Source organism: Clarias gariepinus, chromosome 3, assembly GCF_024256425.1.
Source record: "Clarias gariepinus isolate MV-2021 ecotype Netherlands chromosome 3, CGAR_prim_01v2, whole genome shotgun sequence".
Taxonomy (NCBI): Eukaryota; Metazoa; Chordata; class Actinopteri; order Siluriformes; family Clariidae; genus Clarias; species Clarias gariepinus.
Genome location: NC_071102.1, coordinates 45,230,915 through 45,245,049, shown reverse-complemented (window position 1 = coordinate 45,245,049; position 14,135 = coordinate 45,230,915). Strand labels below are relative to the sequence as shown.

At 41.1% G+C, this 14,135-nt stretch overlaps 1 protein-coding gene across 1 annotated transcript; it reads right to left on the bottom strand.

Moving 5' to 3' along the window:
* Positions 1 to 9,018: 9,018 nt before the first annotated feature.
* On the bottom strand, positions 9,019 to 12,535 carry LOC128518777 (uncharacterized). The gene is made up of 6 exons (XM_053492043.1): positions 12,168 to 12,535; positions 11,318 to 11,924; positions 10,939 to 11,226; positions 10,778 to 10,847; positions 10,429 to 10,603; positions 9,019 to 9,472 (listed from the first exon to the last, which is right to left on the bottom strand). Exons 3-6 carry the CDS (start codon positions 11,182 to 11,184, stop codon positions 9,358 to 9,360), a joined length of 606 nt encoding a protein of 201 aa, XP_053348018.1. The 5' UTR covers positions 11,185 to 11,226; positions 11,318 to 11,924; positions 12,168 to 12,535; the 3' UTR covers positions 9,019 to 9,357.
* Positions 12,536 to 14,135: the final 1,600 nt, after the last annotated feature.

Below are 14,135 nucleotides of genomic sequence, written 5' to 3'. Positions count from 1 at the left end.
AGCTCAAAACAGTAACAACAACAACCAAAAAAACTCCCTTTCTACCTTTTCATAAATAGACATTACCCAAGCGCATGAGCTAATTTCTTGGAATAGTCACCAGTTTTAGAAGCGTTAGGAACTGAGAATTAGTTTGCAAGATATTTTGACCTTATAATACCATATAATTATTTAAGTCACTTTAGTTATGCTGCAAGGATGTGTGTAGAAACTGTCCCTTTTTCATCCTTTTGCTCCTAGACACCCAGTGTCGTTTTTTGCAGCTTTAGCTGTACCTTAAGCATGCTGTCCATTTTAAGGCATGCCTGGGTGCATGAGCTGGATGCAAGCAAAGTAAACTGGCTGGTATTAGGCTGGTGTATGGACCTCAAATGTGATGGCATCAGCTTCTCACCAGGGATGGCAGGGCTGGTGCAGCGATAAGTTTAGGAAAATATTATTGCTTTAGGTTATAAGACATTTACACAGAGAATTGACTCAAACTCTTGTTTACCAAGAAGTTACAAGTTTTTATAGACTGTTACCTCAGTCTAGCATGTGTCTTCAACCCATCTCTGTCAGTTCTCACAGACCAAGATGCTTTTACTCACACAGCAGAGGCAGATCTCCCAAAAACCTCATCTACCCTCCAGTACTGTCTCATTGCCCTGCACTGGTGGTAGGTGGGCTCTGGAACTGCCAATCTGCTGTAAAGAAAGCAGACTTTATCTCTGCCCTAGCTACCCATTACTCTTTTGACTTTCTGGCACTAACTGAGACCTGGATATCTCCTCAGAACTCAGCTACACCGGCTGCCCTATCTTCTGCCTATGTATTCTCTCACACTCCACGAGAAACTGGCAGAGGTGGTGGTACAGGTCCTCTGTTGTCCAAGAGATGGTCCTTCTCGCCTATCACCCTGTCTCATCTCAGTTTTTCATCATTTGAATTTCATGCAGTTAAGGTAACCTCTCCAATTAACCTCCACATCTAAGTTATTTACCGTCCTCCTGGCTCTCTAGGAAACTTTCTAGATGAAATGGACATACTACTTAGTCATTTTCCTTCTGCTAACACTCCTCTCACTGTTCTAGGAGATTTCAACCTTCCATCTGATAAACTCCAATTCTCTTTCCTTCTCCCTCTCCTTAACTCCTTCTCTTTAACTCTAGCTGCCCTCCTACACACAAGGCAGGGAATTCTCTCGACCTTGTTTTCTGCTGCCCTTCCCCAGTCACAGATATCACTACTATTCCTCTTCATAAATCTGATCATTACCTGGTATCCTTCACCATAACCCTTCCCATTCTATGTAAACCTAACTACCAAAATGTCTCTTTTACCCGCAAAAACCTTCACTCTGTCTCCCCTTCCTCTGTGCCTTCATACACCCTATCATTCCTCCCAGACCCAGACTCCTTCTCCTCTTTACCACTAGAGACTGCGACTGAAACTTTCCTCTCCTCTCTCTCCTCATCCATAGATCTCCTTTGGCCACTGTCATCTAAACCAAGGAAGACGTCTTGTCCTGCTCCTTGGCTATCTGATGTACTGCGCAACAACAGGAGAGAATTAAGAACTGTGGAGAGACGATGGAAGAAATCGCAACTTGATGCAGATCTCATCTCTTACCAGACTTTTCTTTCCAAATTCTCATGTGATGTGACTTCTGCCAAAACTACCTTCTTCAGACAAAAGTTGGAAGCCTCTGCACATGATCCTGGCAAACTCCACAACATCTTCTCCTCACTACTCAACCCACCGACTCCTCCTGCCCCTTCCTCTCTGACTGCTGACGATTTTGCCACATTCTACGATAGGAAGATTGCAGCAATCCGCCAGTCCTTCGCTCTCAACCAAACTCCTACGGCAGAACCTCAGGACCTTTCCTTCCCTCCTTTAGCAGAATTTTCCAACCTGTCATCTGATGAGATTCAACAGATCATCTCGTCATCTAACCCCACCACCTGTTCATTAGACCCAATCCCTTCCACAATGCTCCAGGCCATCTCGCAGGACTTCCTTCCCTTCACCACAGCCATCATCAACCATTCCATATAATCTGGTCATGTTCCTGCCGCTTTTAAGAAGGCGAGGGTTATTCCAATCCTCAAGAAACCCTGCCTGGACCCATCAGAAGTTAACAACTATCGCCCGGTATCACTGCTCTCTTTTATGTCCAAAATTCTTGAAAGAGCTGTTTATAATCAAATGTCTCTTTATCTCTCACAGAACAACCTTAATGATCCAAACCAATCTGGATTCAAAGTGGCACATTCCACAGAGACTGCCCTTCTGTCAGTCACTGAGAAGCTCCATGCTGCTAGATCTGCTAAACTGTCATCTGTCCTCATCCTCCTGGAACTGTCAGCTGCATTTGACACGGTGAACCACAAGATTCTATTATCTATTCTTACAAGACTTGGAATTTGTGGAACAGTGTGGCAATGGTTTGCTTCTTACCTAAAAGATAGGTCATATGAGGTAACATGGAGGGGATCTACATCTGCCCCACGTAGACTCTCTACTGGTGTCCCGCAGGGTTCAGTACTTGGTCCTCTTCTGTTCTCCCTCTATACCCGGTCTCTTGGTAAGGTCATATCATCGCATGGATTCTCATACCACTGTTATGCAGACGACACCCAACTTGTTCTCTCCTTTCCCTCCTCTGACACTCAGGTTTCCACCCAGATCTCAGCATGTCTGGCAGACATCTCATTCTGGATGGCTGCTCATCAGCTGAAGCTCAATCTCAGTAAAACCGAACTGTTGTTTATCCCTTGTGACTCATCCCCAGGTCAAGACCTTGTGATATCCCTGGACAACAACCAAATCACTCCTTCAGCCACCGCCCGCAATCTTGGGGTAACCGTGGACAATCATTTGTCATTTTCCCCACACATCGCTAACCTTACTCGCTCTTGTCGATTTCTTCTTTACAATATCAGAAGAATTCGCCCATTTCTTTCTTCACAGGCTACTCAGGTGCTTGTTCAGTCCCTTGTTATTTCAAGCACCCACTTACCTCTCTGCGCTAATTACACCACGCACTGCACCACGTTCCCTTGGATCCTCCAGCACTGCTCGCCTCATCCCACCATCTTTCAGGGATCGAGGGCGGCATTCATCCAGGCTCTTTTCTGTTCTAGCACCTAGGTGGTGGAATGAACTTCCTCTAGATGTCTGTACATCAGAGACTTTGACTATCTTTAAACGACGACTCAAGATGCATCTGTTTCTCCAGTACTTGGACTAGAGATTTAAAGGCATTACAATGCTTCCTGGGTCTAGTTCATTCCACATTTTGCTGTCAGCAATCCTCACCCAAAAGTCAGACAACGAGCAGAAGCTTATGGGTCCCAAACCTTGAAGCGGAGCTAAATTACTCCACGTCAGAGAAGGAGTGTTTATCAGTTATATGGGCAGTGGAAAATGGAAGCACTACCTTAAAGACAGGGCTTTCAATGTCTTCACCGACCATGCTGCCCTGTCTTGGGCTTTCAAATGCACTAAAACCAGTGCTTGCCTCACCTGGTGGACACTGATGCTGCAACAGTTCATCTTTACAGTTCATCACCGAAAAGGCTGCTTAAATCTGGTCCTGATGCCCTCTCCCGAGCTCCATCACCGTTGAAAGTTGGCACAGCCCCATGTTTAGCCATGACAACAACCAAGTCTTTCTCCGAATTACCCAGTGACTTGTACAGAATATCACAAGCCCGACAGAAAGACCCTATGATCATCCAGTTGCTCACAGGAGACCATCTGAGAATAGCACCCAATCAAAGGATCTACTTCGAACACCACCACACATGCACACGCAGTGAGTAGTGTGAGGTCTGACTGTTTTCATATCGTTGCCGTGAAAGTTTGACATTTGTATCAGCGTTTAATTATATTGCTTTTTCGTTTATACAATAATAATATTCATAGCAACTAGTTTTTACATCTTCTACTATTTGGCTTCGCCTTTTTTTCCGTTTTTTGCGCTTTTTGGAGAACGCCAAGTTTCTTCTTCTAAGAACAACAAACGGAATTCAGCTCCAAACAACTAAACTCCGACTCAGGTAAGACATAATGGATAATATTAAGCTCGTTCAGTGTGTGAAGTGCAGGATGTTTAGACATTCTTCCTCCGTCGTTCGTGGTAATTTTACTTGTGATAAGTGTGTGTTAGTGAGCACTCTGACTGAGAAGATATCAGCGTTACAGGAGCGCATCTAGACTTTAGAGAGGGTGTGAGAGCAGCGTTATTCCTGTAGCGGACAGTCCGGGTGCAGCAGGCGGAGATAACCAGCCCCCAACTCCGGCATTAGAGCCCTCACAGCGGGGCGAGTGGGTGACGACTCGGTGGCATACTCATTCAGCCAAAGCTAACGCTAAGCCTAGCCCACCGGAGCACACCTCTTCTGTGCTTCACGTGTCCAACAGGTTTGCTCTCCTCAGTGATGCACCCACTGAGAAACCTGAAAAAGCTCTGGTCATAGGAGACTCTATACTGAGACATGTGAAACTTGCCAGGCCTTTAGGGGCGCCAGCGGCAGTGGTTAGGTGTATCCCAGGAGCCAGAGCACCGGACATAGCAGGTAATCTTAGGGTTCTAGGACAGCATAGGTTCTCTAAGATAGTGGTACATGCTGGAGCTAATGATATACGCCTTTGTCAGTCAGAGGTTAGCAAGAATAACTTTACAGAGGTGTTTAAATGAGCGAAGGCGATGTCCGATGAAGTAATATGCTCTGGTCCCATCCCAATGAGATGTGGCGACATAACTTACAGCAGGTTATGGTCGCTGAACCGCTGGATGTCCAGATGGTGCTTAGAAAATAATGTGGGCTTCATAGACAAATGGAAGACCTTTTGAGGGCAAAACTGGCCTGTTAGGGCGGGACGGTGTCCATCCCACTCAGGTAGGTGCTGCTCTCATTATACTGTAGTATAGCTCATAGTCTAGTTAATAGGCCTAGTTAATCGGTGACAATCCAGAGCCCAGGCCAGGGAGCAAACAGACAGGCTAAACCAACCGTCTACTAGCTGCATAGAGTCGTCACCCAGGGTTCACTGTATTGAGACTGTGTCTGTTCTCCGAGCTAAGCAAAAATGTATGCTTTAGTAATTAAATTAACATAGATACCACAAACTCGGATCACACTGAATGCGCAGCCGGCACCTCTGATCTGAAGCTAGGACTGTTAAATATTAGATCTCTCGCATCCAAAGCAGTTATAGTTAATGAAATTATCACGGATCAGGAATTTGATATACTCTGTTTAACAGAAACCTGAATTAAACAGGACGAGTATGTAGCTCTAAATGAAGCTAGTCCTCCTTGATACAGCTACATACACCAACCTCGGTTAACTGGTAGAGGAGGAGTCGTCGCAGTTATTCACAATGATAATTTGACTATTATACAAAAACACGGACACAAATTTAATTTATTTGAAGTTCTCTTTAGTAACATAAGTGTAACTACAAATATTAAGTCAGTTCAGGCGATTCCACTAATTGTCATTTACAGACCTCCATGGCCGTACTCTGATTTCTTATTGAATTTGCAGATTTCCTCTCAAACCTCGTCATTTCTGTAGACAAGGCATTGGGCGTGCACTTTTTAGACGGTCCCTTAGTAATTCCATCGCTATAAAGCGCCGGTAAGCAGTGTTTCTGAAAGATTTTTATTTCATTCTTGAAGTGCGGAAGTGTGGAGAACACAAGCTTTTGACCATAATACTGTAAGCCAAAAGGTACAGGAAATAAGTGGTTGTAACCATAATTTACCGTAAGCTACAGAACACAGCAAACGACTTGTCGTGACTACAGTGGATTTATGCAAGAAACTGTAAAAATCGTTGTACTTTGATGTTGAAAATAAAACAAGAGACAAAGAAATCAACGGACGTCTGGAGTCGTGAGTAACCATGTGTAACAAGAAAGATACGCGTCAGAACTTGTGGATAACATGCACGTACATGTAAAGTCAAAGGCTTTTTCCACTGCAAAAATGAAGATAAGTAAATTAAGAGTGTGAACGTGGAGTGAAGAGTGCGCATGCGATCTAAAAAAAAAACCATGCATCGACTGTCGACAAGCAACTGAAACCGAAAGCAATAAGAGGATTTGCCTGCTTTAAATTTCACTATGTCAGACGGTGAGGACAACTCTGCTATCGCCGAATCTGAGCGTCTGATGGTGCTCGACGACAACGATTCTGCAGACAACCTTCACAAACTGAAGAACGCCAGAGAAGGCAAGTGGAGTCAGTTGACTGCATTATTCAACGAACTAGAGTTGCTTATGGACAATGCTTGTAATTTGAATAACGTTGAAACTAAGCATCGTGAATACAAAAGCCTGCTAAAAGACTTTATTGGAAGCAATGTAGATGTGCGATTGTGCGTAAAAGATTTTTGGAGTTGTGGATTGCGGAAACTAGTAATTGCTTTAAGCTGCCTCAAACATTTGATGATGGAGTTTCGCCAAACGACAGCGTGTCAATGGTGGAGTTCAAGACGCCCGCTTCTAACAAGCACGGAAGCATAGCGTCGGCGGCATCCAAAAGGTCCTTAACATCTACAGCATCATCAGCTCGGCTAAAAAAGGCAGTAGCCAACAGAGCAGCTGATGGCTAAGGCAGCAACCTTAAAGGAACTCCAGGCGTTAGAAATGGAGGAAGCACAAATCGAAGCACAACTAAAGGCTAAACAAGCACAATTAAAGGCACAAAAGGAAAGGCTGGAGATGGAAACGGCGCTTGCAATGGTCAATGCTAAAATAAAATCGTACCAGGACTGTGAAAAGAAACAACATTCTGCAAGACGGGGTGTGGTCAAAGAATCGAGTGGTGCACACGCCCCCAAACCCAAATTAACTCTAAGAGCACAGTGCGGCAACGGAATATCTCAGACTGCCCTCACACCTCCGGGCAACCCACTTAAGCATGCCCGTAAGTGCCAAACCCATAATGACAAGTACTTCAAGGGAATGGTCTACCCAAGGTAACGAACACTCACTTTACAATACTGATACAGTAGAGTCTCAGGGTATGATGCCTGATTCTCGAGCAGTATACTAGGGGACAGCATAGAAACCTTGTGAGAAGCTGCCAGCTCATGCCAGATCGTCGTGGTTATGCAGAAGCCATGAGACTGTTACATGTTAAGTTTGGAAACAAACAAATAATCGCAACAACGCTGATACAAAAGGCACGCAACTGGCCGGAAATAAAGTCAGAGGACGGAAAGTCGCTGACCACTTTTCCCTGTTCCTGGTAAACTGTTACAATACTATGTCAAGCATTGATTACATATATGAGGTAGATAATGCTTCCAACTTGAGGACTATTGTTTCAAAACTACCCAACAAATTGCGTGAAAGATGGAGGAACCATGCATACAAGCACGAAAGGCGAAGCCGGAAAAAAGGCAAGTTTGTGCAGTTGATGGAATTCATAGAGCAAGAAGCAACGGTAATGTCCAACCCACTTTTCGGTGACCTGAACGTTTCAACTAGTGATAAAAAACACTGTGACAAATATCCCCAAGGACTCAAGCAAAAAAGGAAAGGAAAAAGAGGGGTCCGCTTCGCAACGGGGATAAAACAAGTTGGTGAAATTCATAAAAACTTGACTACAGTAAAGAGTAGTGGTGCATTAGTTATCAGTGCTTTCACTAAACCTTGTGCATTCTGCGCTAAAAGTCATACCTTAGACGAATGCCACCAGTTTAACGATAAGCCATATAAGGACAAATTGGACTTTTTGAGAAAGAATAGGTTTTGCTTTGGTTGTTTAGTAAAAGGACACTTAAGCAAAGACTGCACAAGAGGAATCACATGTCAGTCGTGCTCAAAGAAACATCCTCGCATGCTACACATTGACGCACAAGATATAGCTCAGGCGATGGTAAAAGTTGATGAGACTGAAACAGTTGCTACCTTGCCTGTTACAGTGAGTCATGAAACAAGCGCTTACACTGGGGCTGGAGATGATGTATTCTCTCCATTGTACCTGTTAAAATAAAGTCCAAGAAAAGTATCAAGACAGTAGAAGTGTATGCCTTTATGGACCCAGGTAGTTCTGCTACTTTTTGTACAGAGTCATTAGCAAGGCGGTTAAACGTACAAGGTAAAAAAAAATGACATTATGTTAAGCACCATGAACGCGAGGAAACAAGTAGAAAGTTATGTGCTTACTGACTTAGTTAGTGGTCTGGAAGAAAACACCTTTGTTGAACTCCCCAAAGTGTTCACACAAAAGAGCATCCCAGTCTCAGCGGAAAACATTCCACAACAGCACGACATTAATAAGTGGTCATACCTCAGCGAAGTAAAATTGCCTCAGATTAATGCTAGAGTCAAACTTCAGAGGCATGTCATCAGTAACCTTTATTGGAATGTAAATGTACATCCAAGCTTAGCTGCAGGAATCTATGAGGGCAACATAAAAGAAAATTAGTGTACTCAGGGCAGGCTTAGTAACAATTACCCTTTAATGATCGTCTAAAATAAACATTAGTGCTGTTAGAATGAATGATTAATCCAAGTGATTAACATGAGGTATATATTAGGAGTGGGGTGTAGGATTAACCAATTATACCAATCAGTTACAGTACATGCTAATAGTCATACACTGTTAAAAAAAAATCCTGTTAATTTACAGTAAACAGCTGGCAGCTAGATTTTCCAGCTTTGATCTGTAATTTTACTGTTCATGTACTGTAATATGAAATGACAGTTTATTACTGTAAAATATATTACAGTACTGAACTGTAAAAATATATGATTTACAGTATAACACTGTAATATATTGGTTAGCATTATACTGCTTCAGTATGTATTAGGTTTTATTATAAAAATTATTTCTATTTATGTTATATTAATGTTATTTATGATTAAAATTTAATTTCTTAATTTCTTAAACAAATTGCTTGGACAAAAGATAGCCTTAAAACGTAAGATTTTTATTAAAGCCAACATATAAAATACATTAACATTGTTTCCACTTAACAAATATGTGGACATTAAAATAATGGACGCAATGCGAAATACATGTTCTCAACATGTAAAATAGCAGCATACTGAAATCCTATGAATTTAAACAAATATGTTGTTTCAAAAAATTGCTGTCACTTCAGATTTCACATAACCATTCAACTGCAGAACACTGCACTGACTTTGCATAAACAACACTTCCACAGACTTTGCACGAACACTTAAATGCAGAACACTGCACTGACTTCAAATGAACACTCTATTGCAGACCACCACACTGACTTTGCATCAAAACACCATTAGGCAGACCATAGCAATGACTTCAGATCCAAAACAGGATGTTGAACATGTGCTGTACTGACTTCGTATTACTGAACAAAGCCCCACTCAAAGGACATTTACAGTGGCTGTCTTTTTATGGACAAGTTTTCCAGTCTTTTTGGAGATCACCTTCACCTGGCTGGCCTTTGTCCCTCTCTCAGGATTCAAACCAATGAAGTGCCTAAAAAGCAATGTAGAAATAACATACATTAGGCTTGGAATCAAATGAACCTGCCATATTTTTTCACAACTGTAATGTAAATAATTTTATATCTTAAGTAATTTAATATCTTCATTATTTTACATTAAGTGAACACAATATGTGCATGAACTAATTAAACACGTGAGTTGTGTAACAATTGAAAGTGTATTGATAAAGCACTACATAAATAAAAGAGACTTGTATTAAATACAGATAATATATTTTTTCAAACATAATATGTACAGTGTGAGAACAAACATTACATTATGGTGGTGCATGATTTATGTCATTGGCAGTTCTCTGCTTCCTGTTAAATCATTGCACAATTTATATTAAACAACAAGTTCTTAACAGATCTGGGAAATCGATCTGTTAACAATATTTGCAGGCTCCCCTCTATCACCGAACTGTACACTGCAAGATGCAGAGGAAGAGCCCTCTGCATTATTAAGGACTCCACCCACCCTGCACATGCTCTATTTCAACCTCTTCCCTCGGGCAGAAGGCTGAGGAGCCTTCAGTGCAAGACCACCAGGCTCAAAAACAGCTTTTACCCTGAAGCAATTAGACTGCTGAACTTTAGCCGTGCTCTGTAGGTCCTCTCCCATTAAACACAATCAAACTTTTAGTGTAATATATAACTCTGTGGTGCAATACATATATATAACCCTATAAGCCGGAAATACAATGTGTGCAATACAGCCTCTAAAAATGTGCAATACACTATGTATAGGTTATGTCTAATTTCCTGCATAATATATCTCTGACTGCTCTTATTTATATTCATGTATGTACATATTTACACCCTCATATTTATACTACTATGCTATCTCTGGGGCTTAAACGGGACCTGGGTCCTAATTTCGTACCAGAACATGGAAGTGTGCTGCTATGACAATAAAGCTTCTTGAATCCTTGAATCCTTGAATATTTACCTTTGTACAAACTCCAGGGTCCTTGAAGCTTCCTCTTGGTACTGTAGATTAAAGACGTAGTAAGTGGAAAAAACAGCAGCTAGCCCTGTGATGAAGCTTTGGTCGACACCTTCACAGATTACATGATTTTTGATGGTGATCATCCATCCTCCAATTGTGGCTTCATCACCGGCAACTGATAAAGCCAACAAATTGTAGTTAAAACAGTGTCTAATATGGTCATCAGTACAAATTCATTGTAAGGTAAGTAACAAATTTTTGGCAGATTATTACTTTTCATGACCTGGGATGGCTAAAACAATACTGATGAGGTAGACTGATGGGAGAACCTTGCTTATCTAATACTTACACAACAGTATCAGTCGTGGAGAGGTGGGGAGGGTCAGGGTGCGCTTAACATCTGCTGCCGTGGCAGATATCTGTAGAATACAGGCAATTGTATACAAATTATAAATGACAGAATAGCAAGCCCAGTAATAGCAAGTATATTTAAATGTAAACAAAACATACGTCAGCACGGAGTATCAGTCCCTCTATTCCTTCATCAAAGTAGGCCATCAGCTGCTGTATTAGATTCTGGGAGACGCCAGACTGCACATCTTTGCTTTTTGATTTGGTCTGCAGGTACTTCCTGATTCTCTGTCCACATTCTTTAATGGATAGGTCCAAGGCCCATAACACGTTAATGTCAGTTAGTAACTCGAAGTGATTAAAGATACCTCTTTGGGTAAAAAGGTAAGGCCACTGGATTCTCATATCTTCGATGGAAGGTGATGGAGTCTGATTTATATGTTTACGCTGAAGACAGAATGTTTTCATAAGGTTAATCACTTCCCCTTTCTCACCACTGTAAATTCCTTCTTGTCTATAAATGATCTCTAACTGTTACCTCTTCTGCTCCAGGGTTTCATATGTTTCTTCTGGTGGCAGTTCAGGGTTATATTGTGTGCATCCATAAGAATCACTTGGCCTCTGATGCAGTTCTCCAGGCACTTATGAAGTTCGGAGTCTCTTCATTGTCCCTGAACGGTTCATGTTCTCAATTCTTGTTTTTAATTTACAAAGCAATGAAGTACTACCAATGATGACACCACTTGGTGTCAAATCTGCAAAACTGTTGGGGAAATGCTTAACAATGTTGCGGCAGATGATGAGACTTTCATTGCGTGTGGGGTTACTCTCACATTTCCTGATTTCATCAGCTAGGATATGTATCATCTGGCGCCGCTTGTCAGGAGCAGGACGCTTGCCGTTGGCAATAGCTGACTGGACTTCCACAGGCATTTTATCCCAAGGAATCTCAATTTTCATACCACTTACTGGATATGTTGGGTGATTGGCTTTTTACTTGCTTAAAGTACAAGGTGTTGATGCGCGTGAAGAGCTTGAGCTTAAGCTTGAAGATGTGCAGGGCTGTGGACTGGAGAGTGAAGACATACTTGTATCTGTTGACTCATCTGGCAATTTTTGGAGATCAAGTGTGACTTGTGTAGTTTCTGAAACACATAAAATTGAAATACAATTTTTTTTAAGCAAATCCAATTTCCTACCAAGATGTAGGTAAATTTTTTTCTTTCAATATAACAATGAAATTTGAATGATAGAAAATCAATGGTTAGCATCTCTTTGACAATAAAAAAAACATATATATATAAAACATACACAGCAAAACAAATAATAATAATAATGATAATTTATTGTTGTTTTTATTATTATTACAAATAGAAACAAAAAATTACCAAGTTCGAATGGCTTCAAAAGTTTTCTTTGCTGTATAACAGGCAGGAAATCTTTGAGATCTTCCTGTTGTACATATATGAGGTCTTCTATTGATTCCACACCTGACCGTTCAAGTGAAGTGATGACATGTTCTCGAATCTCCACAGTCAGACTGGGCAAAGCCCTGAGGACAATAGCCTTTATCTCGTTATGGATTGACATGTAGGAAAGGAATCTAAAATTTTGGGACAGAGTGGTGAAGAGTTACCAAAGACATGCCACAAACTAAATATTTAGGCAGTGGGTAATAATCAAGAAGCTCTGATTGACTGACACAGTAATAGGCCTCCTGCACTGGTATAGTGCAATAAGTGTTACTGTAAGGTTGACGAACAGCCTGATATACCTCAGTGATAAAATACACAGCTGAATTCTTATGAATCACAGCCTTTTTAATTTGTCCTACTATAAGTCCGTCATCATTATGGCCTATTACCACAAACATGTTGCTCTTATAAGTTGTCCCTTTTACAGTCACACTATGAATAATAAGTGTATGAAGAGGATCAAAGTTCAGATGAGCAACTGACCGTATTATCTTGGCATTGTAGTCTCCAGCAATGAATTCAGTTCCCTTCTCTACTACAACAGAGGGTGGGAACAGTGTCCCAGCACTTAGAAAAGATTGTAAAAGTTGATGTCTTTCAGCAAGAGTTCTGCAGAGGTTTTTGAAGTTATGAAGCTAAGTATGCTTACTTTCAAACCTTAATGTGCATAAACGGATAAGTGGCCCAAACTGAGTGATAAGTTCTGAATAATGACTTACTGTAGGTAGTTATGCTTAGGCTTAAGTGGATGTTCCCCAAAACTCTGTGTTCTGGTATGCAAATTATTTATCTATCAGAACTCGTAAATAGGCTACCTGACCTGTGAAAATTGCTGGTGCACAAACAAGCTCTACAATTTCTCTTAGCTGTAAGATAAGTTGCCATGCCACACTATCTTTAGGACATTTTATCTTATCACCAATTAATACTGGCAACATTAGCAGGAAACACCAATTTTGAACTGCATGTCCGGAGAGTTTTCCAGCCCCAGGGTTAACCTCAGAAGGTTTGTTGTTAGCATCATTGCCTAGATATTTAAAATGATTTATGCGTTGATTCAATTGAAAATAAGTGAAGTTTTTTACCTAAAATTGCATAAATGGTTCCTTTGAAAAGCTGGCCATCTGGCAATATTACTCCATTTGTCTTAAAATCCTTTAAATCTTTCACCAGAGAGCCAAACACTAGATTCTGTCCAAAATGCTTATAGTCTTGTTCTCGACATAACAGCACAAGTTGCATCTGATCAAGACTCAATCTGTTGTGTGGCAAAATATTTGCAAGTTTCAGATACATGGCTAAAATCTTGTGCTTTTTCCTCCCTGACCCTAGGGGGTTTACTACTTCAAAGGCATCCTGATAAAGGATTATGCCGATTGAAGATGATGTGTGCTTGAGTAGCAAGTTCTGTTTTATGTTTATGCCATCCCACAAATCCTGAAAAATATTATCAGGCTGGACTCTAGTTTGTATTTGCTGTAGCTGGTCTCTCACTGACTCTGAGGACAAAAGAGACACAATCGTGCTTACAGGAATATATTGCACAAAACATTCGTTGCCCGACTCATTTTTACCAAGACAAATGGATTCTGGCTCTACATAACTGAAGTTATTTTTGAAAAAAGTTTTTCTCTTATGGTCAGTTTTAAGTGCATGAGTATTACAAGCCCTGTGGAGATCCTCACTTTTCATGGTATCAATCACAGTGTTTATGTCAGCTTCCTGATAGTGTTCAATGATTGTTTGAATAGTAGAGGATGGAAGGAGCAATTTAGATTGAAGTTTTAGATAAAACAAGGCTAAATGTCTTATAAATTCTCCTTCATCTTCCTTTTCTGGGCACACATCCATTTCTTCTGGACTAAAATCGTCAGTTTGCAT

What these genes read in the sequence shown, in the direction of transcription:
- LOC128518777 (XM_053492043.1), bottom strand. Translation starts at nt 11,184, where the DNA reads ATGAGAATCCAGTGGCCTTACCTTTTTACCCAAAGAGGTATCTTTAAT. An exon ending in TCCACGACTGATACTGTTGT is followed by an intron (nt 10,604 to 10,777) that starts GTAAGTATTAGA and finishes TGGCTTTATCAG; the next exon opens with TTGCCGGTGATGAAGCCACA. An exon ending in ACCCTGGAGTTTGTACAAAG is followed by an intron (nt 9,473 to 10,428) that starts GTAAATATTCAA and finishes ATTGCTTTTTAG; the next exon opens with GCACTTCATTGGTTTGAATC.